We start from the raw sequence: 6,658 nt of genomic DNA on the forward strand, positions 1-6,658 counted from the left end.
CGTGAGGCAATACTGACCCTCCGACTTACTTAGAAGAAAGATGAAGGAAAGGCAAACCTACGTTTCTACCATTTGTAGACTTAGAGAAAGCTTTTGACAATGTTGACCGGAATACTCTCTTTCAAATTCTCAAGGTGGCAGGGGTAAAATACAGGGAGCGAAAGGCTATTTACAATTTGTACAGAAACCAGATGGCTGTTGCAAGAGTGGAGGGACATGAAAGGGAAGCAGCGGTTGGGAAGGGAGTAAGAGAGGGTTATAGCCTCTCCCTGATGTTATTCAATCTGTATATTGAGCAAGCAGTAAAGGAAACAAAAGAAAAATTCGGAGTAGGTATTAAAATCCATGGAGAAGAAATAAAAACTTTGAGGTTCGCCGATGACATTGTAATTCTGTCAGAGACAGCAAAGGACTTGGAAGAGCAGTTGAACGGAATGGACAGTGTCTTGAAAGGAGGATATAATATGAACATCAACAAAAGCAAAACGAGGATAATGGAATGTAGTCGAATTAAGTCGGGTGATGCTGAGGGAATTAGATTAGGAAATGAGACACTTAAAGTAGTAAAGGAGTTTTGCTATTTGGGGAGCAAAATAACTGATGATGGTCGAAGTAGAGAGGATATAAAATGTAGACTGGCAATGGCAAGGAATGCGTTTCTGAAGAAGAGAAATTTGTTAACATCGAGTATAGATTTAAGTGTCAGGAAGTCGTTTCTGAAAGTATTTGTGTGGAGTGTAGCCATGTATGGAAGTGAAACATGGACGGTAAATAGTTTGGACAAGAAGGGAATAGAAGCTTTCGAAATGTGGTGCTACAGAAGAATGCTGAAGATTAGATGGGTAGATCACATAACTAATGAGGAAGTATTGAGTAGGATTGGGGAGAAGAGATGTTTGTGGCACAACTTGACCAGAAGAAGGGATCGGTTGGTAGGACATATTCTGAGGCATCAAGGGATCACCAATTTAGTATTGGAGGGCAGCGTGGAGGGTAAAAATCGTAGGGGGAGAGCAAGAGATGAAAACACTAAGCAGATTGTGAAGGATGTAGGTTGTAGTAGGTACTGGGAGATGAAGAAGCTTGCACAGGATAGAGTAGCGTGGAGAGCTGCATCAAACCAGTCTCAGGACTGAAGACCACAACAACAACAACAACAACTGACTTTTTGATGACCCGGTATTTTACATGTGTCAAAATGGCAAGTGCTCTCTGCCATGCAGTTCACAGTGGTTGTGATAGTACAGACACAGACGTAGACGTGACCTACCTCTAGCGGCCCACCGAAATCGTAGCAACAGCAGTGGTGGTGGTGGTGGAGGTGTCCTTCGCCGGGCTGCTTTCGCAGCAGGTGTCGGGCAGGACTCACGAGGATGTAGACGCCGCCTGTGATGGCGGCAGAGTCGGCGGCTCTGGCCAGCAGGAGGGGCTCAAGTCCAGCGTCTCCACCATCTGCCGTCTGAGTCCAGACTGCCTCTGCTCGCGGAGTCTGCAGTGGAGGCCCCAAATCGTCGCGACCGGGAGGTTCGCTGTCCGGTGCTGGGGCGGTGCGAGGTGGCGAGGAAGAAGCGCCTCCGGTGGGAGATGCCTCGGACGCGACTTCCCTCGCTTCAGGAGTCGGCGACGAATAACCGCACGGGCTGTCCGAATCTGAGCAGACACAGCGAATACGTTCCGACGACTCCGCTTCCGGTTCACTCAGAGGCTCCCCTGGAAGACTGCATTCGGAGGCCCAAACTGCACTTCCTCCTCCTGACGACTCCTGGCCAGAGTGGAGTCCGAGATCTTCATCGAGCGAGGTTACCCACACACGAGTCTTAGATGCAGTGAGTGGGGTGAAGCGCGGCGGTACCCCAACTGGAGTCGCGCAGGTGGCGTCCCCGAGGTCGTAGGTCGCTGTCTGCCTCTCGCCACAGGGTGGCTCGAGAGTCGCCACCAAGCGGCTGGTGTAAGGTGTCTCGAAAGCCGGTCGCCGTGCGACTTCAGTTGGCCGAGGTGGTGTTCGAGTTTCTCCAGTGCGATCGGTGCTTGGAGCGGGCTGCGTCTGGTGGTGGCGATGTCGTGGTGAATCGCTGCTGGAAGACAGTGTCGGTGAGGTGGTCCCCCGGTGTTCGACCACGGCTAGTGGGTGGCTGTCTGACGCTTCTGCATCGCACCGCCCTGCAACCGAGATAAGAAGAGCTTTCCTGAGATACAGAGCCCAATGTACCAGATGTGTTCTTTACGTCTAAACCTATCTGCTGCAAGCTGCGTTATGGTGTGTGCTGGAGGGTACTTAGGGTCCCACTTTCACTTTCTCACTTTCCTGTTCCAGTCCCAAATGGGTCACAACAACGATTCAGGTAAGCATCCATAAGAGCTCCAACATCTCCAATTTTACCTTCATGATCTTTTTCGTGACACACATGTAGGAGCAAGCAATTTACTGACTGACTCTTCTAAGAATTTGAATAGCAAACCACACTGCAACGTACTACTGCTTGCTCTGCGACTCGAGTTAGTTGATCATCCCGGAGATGCTTTCGCATTGGCTACACGAAACTGTCACGAAATCTGCTGTCAAGCCTATCTGGTATACATAGCAGACTGGCAGGCAGTATTCAAGTACTGATCTAACGAGGTCTTTGTAAGCTACTTCCTTTGTGGGTGGTCAACCGTTCCTGAGGATCCTTCCAATCAATCTGGGATCTGCCTTAACTCCGATTAGCTTCATCTGGTCGCTCCATTTTGTACAGACACACCAAGACTTAAGGATGTAAACTGCTTCTAGAGATCGTTCGTCTAATCGTACAATACCAAGTCTCTCTGATACTATTTATGATGTCATGTGTGTTTGGGGTGAAGAGCCAGTCCCTACACCAAGTACCGAACCACTGCAGGTTTTCTCCAATTCAACAATTTTCTAGCGTTGCTACTACTATACTCCTGGAAATTGAAATAAGAACACCGTGAATTCATTGTCCCAGGAAGGGGAAACTTTATTGACACATTCCTGGGGTCAGATACATCACATGATCACACTGACGGAACCACAGGCACATAGACACAGGCAACAGAGCATGCACAATGTCGGCACTAGTACAGTGTCTATCCACCTTTCGCAGCAATGCAGGCTGCTATTCTCCCATGGAGACGATCGTAGAGATGCTGGATGTAGTCCTGTGGAACGGCTTGCCATGCCATTTCCACCTGGCGCCTCAGTTGGACCAGCGTTCGTGCTGGACGTGCAGACCTCGTGAGACGACGCTTCATCCAGTCCCAAACATGCTCAATGGGGGACAGATCCGGAGATCTTGCTGGCCAGGGTAGTTGACTTACACCTTCTAGAGCACGTTGGGTGGCACGGGATACATGCGGACGTGCATTGTCGTGTTGGAACAGCAAGTTCCCTTGCCGGTCTAGGAATGGTAGAACGATGGGTTCGATGACGGTTTGGATGTACTGTGCACTATTCAGTGTCCCCTCGACGATCACCAGTGGTGTACGGCCAGTGTAGGAGATCGCTCCCCACACCATGATGCCGGGTGTTGGCCCTGTGTGCCTCGGTCGTATGCAGTCCTGATTGTGGCGCTCACCTGCACGGCGCCAAACACGCATACGACCATCATTGGCAACGAGGCAGAAGCGACTCTCATCGCTGAAGACGACACGTCTCCATTCGTCCCTCCATTCACGCCTGTCGCGACACCACTGGAGGCGGGCTGCACGATGTTGGGGCGTGAGCGGAAGACGGCCTAACGGTGTGCGGGACCGTAGCCCAGCTTCATGGAGACGGTTGCGAATGGTCCTCGCCGATACCCCAGGAGCAACAGTGTCCCTAATTTGCTGGGAAGTGGCGGTGCGGTCCCCTACGGCACTGCGTAGGATCCTACGGTCTCGGCGTGCATCCGTGCGTCGCTGCGGTCCGGTCCCAGGTCGACGGGCACGTGCACCTTCCGCCGACCACTGGCGACAACATCGATGTACTGTGGAGACCTCACGCCCCACGTGTTGAGCAATTCGGCGGTACGTCCACCCGGCCTCCCGCATGCCCACTATACGCCCTCGCTCAAAGTCCGTCAACTGCACATACGGTTCACGTCCACGCTGTCGCGGCATGCTACCAGTGTTAAAGACTGCGATGGAGCTCCGTATGCCACGGCAAACTGGCTGACACTGACGGCGGCGGTGCACAAATGCTGCGCAGCTAGCGCCATTCGACGGCCAACACCGCGGTTCCTGGTGTGTCCGCTGTGCCGTGCGTGTGATCATTGCTTGTACAGCCCTCTCGCAGTGTCCGGAGCAAGTATGGTGGGTCTGACACACCGGTGTCAATGTTTTCTTTTTTCCATTTACAGGAGTGTATGTATGCACCAGCATCTTGTTCGAAAAGCCTCAAGGAACTTCCAACTTTATTCACTAGGTCATTTATATATGAGGGTCATTCAATAATGAAATAGAAACTGGTCTGGAGAAAAAGCGTTATTTTTACAAAACAATGCTTTCTCTACTTACCAACCTAATCCCCTTGAACATTTATGTACTTTTTCCAACGGGATACAATCTTTTTTATTCTGGCTGCAAAGAACCCTTTATCTTGATGTTTGCACCAATTTCCAACAAACTTTTTCATGTCCTCGTTGTCCTGCAACCTCTCCCCACGTAACGCCTCCTTCAGTGAACCAAACAAATGGAAATCAGCAGGTGCTAAATCAGGACTGTAAGGGGGATGAGGCAGTACTTCCAAGAAAATTTTGTCGATGGTTTCAAGTGTTAGTTGAGCAATATGAGGACGTGCGTTGTCTTGCTGGAGAATCGCACCTCTCCTCCGAGACCCACGACGTCTCTCTCTCGTGGCTGTCTCCACGTTGTTTAAAAGCAAATCCGAGTAGTACTGGCTGTTCATTGTACACTGCTCTTCGAGATAATCACAAAAAAACTGGACATTCAGCATCCCGAAACACCGTCACCAAGACTTTTCCTGCTGATGCTTGTGTCTGGAATTTTTTGCTGACAGGTGAGTTGGTATGCTTCCACTCCGTGCATTGTTTTTATGATTCTGGCTCACAACAGTGAACCCAAGTTTCATCAAGTTACAATCTTTCGAGGAAGTGCTCACCTTCTATTTCATAACGTTCCTTTAGCTCTGTGCACGCTGTCAACCTTGTTTCCTTGTGTAGCCGCGTCAACTTCTTTGGGAGCCATCTTGCACGTGTTTTGCGGTACTTCAGCTTGTTACAGATAATGTTACGAACTGTACCAGTACTAACTTGAGCCTTATCAACTATGATTTCCACAGTCACACGGCGGTCGGCACGAATGACGTCACCAATTCGACTTTCGAGTGAGGGAGTTGAAACTGCAACTGGTCGGCCAGAACGGTGTTCGTCAGTCACTGAGTCGCGACCATTTTTGAACTGCTCCACCCACTTGTCAAAATTTGCACGATTCATACAGCCTTCGCCAGAAACTGTAGACATTCTACATTACACATTCACTAGTTTCTAGCCTTCAACAAGTAAAATACGAATAACAGAACGTTGTTCAACTAATGTGGACGTTTCAAGCGGATTTCCCGTCTCGAAATGTATTTTTGAGGTTATAAACAAAACAATGTCGATAAATCAGCTGATCAGGGCTGATCCCAGTGATGCCAACTTAAAGCCATAAAAGTACCAAACTTGCCCTACTAACATTTTTTTCGTCAAACCAATTTGTCTATTTAATTATTGAGTGACCGTCGTGTGTAGCGTTGTCAAAACGTCACTGGACATTTTGTTAAAAGAAACCGGAAGTAACAGCCAGGCGTAGTACAGCAGGAATTTTTAACTCATTAAGCTGTTATTACCGAATGGTGATGATTACGCCTTGACAAGTTGGAATACAATGCAATGAGAAACAAAATAAACAATAATCGAACTAGCTAGTTCCCAGAATGAGATTTTCACTCTGCAGCGGAGTGTGCGCTGATATGAAACTTCCTGGCAGATTAAAACTGTGTGCCGGACCGAGACTCGATCTCGGCACCTTTGCCAGGAAGTTTCATATCAGCGCACACTCCGCTGCAGAGTGAAAATTTCAATCTGGAAACATATCCCAGGCTGTGGCTAAGCCATGTCTGCGCAATATCCTTTCTTTCAGGAGTGCTAGTTCTGCAGGAGAGCTTCTGTGAAGTTTGGAAGGTAAGAGACGAGGTACTGGCAGAAGTAAAGCTGTGAGGACGGGGCGTGAGTCGTGCTTGGGTAGCATAGTTGGTAGACCACTTGCCCGTCAAAGGTAAAGGTCCCGAGTTCGAGTCTCGGACTGGCACACCGTTTTAATCTGCCAGGAAGTTTCAGCAATGAAGAAGTTTATCGCAATATAGAAAACATAAATGAAACACTACGAAAGAGGCGACTGCTATTTTTTGGACACTTATACTGAATGAACAGCAACAGGTTAACCGAACAGATTTTTAAATACACTCCTGGAAATTGAAATAAGAAGACCGTGAATTCACTGTCCCAGGAAGGGGAAACTTTATTGACACATTCCTGGGGTCAGATACATCACATGATCACACTGACAGAACCACAGGCACATAGACACAGGCAACAGAGCATGCACAATGTCGGCACTAGTACAGTGTATATACACCTTTCGCAGCAATGCAGGCTGCTATTCTCCCATGGAGACGATC

At 48.9% G+C, this 6,658-nt stretch overlaps 1 protein-coding gene across 1 annotated transcript in view; it reads right to left on the bottom strand.

Annotated features, from left to right (window-relative positions):
- The window catches only part of LOC126108826 (uncharacterized), a 172,860-nt gene extending 168,664 nt beyond the window's left edge, over positions 1-4,196 (bottom strand). The window contains exons 1-2 of the mRNA XM_049914190.1: positions 4,073-4,196; positions 1,271-2,160 (exon numbers count right to left, since the gene is read on the bottom strand). Coding sequence (XP_049770147.1) covers positions 1,271-2,160; positions 4,073-4,196 — 1,014 coding nt within the window. The remainder of the gene's footprint in view (positions 1-1,270; positions 2,161-4,072) is intronic.
- Between the last annotated feature and the right edge of the window lie 2,462 nt (positions 4,197-6,658).

This window comes from Schistocerca cancellata, chromosome 11 (assembly GCF_023864275.1).
Source record: "Schistocerca cancellata isolate TAMUIC-IGC-003103 chromosome 11, iqSchCanc2.1, whole genome shotgun sequence".
Taxonomy (NCBI): Eukaryota; Metazoa; Arthropoda; class Insecta; order Orthoptera; family Acrididae; genus Schistocerca; species Schistocerca cancellata.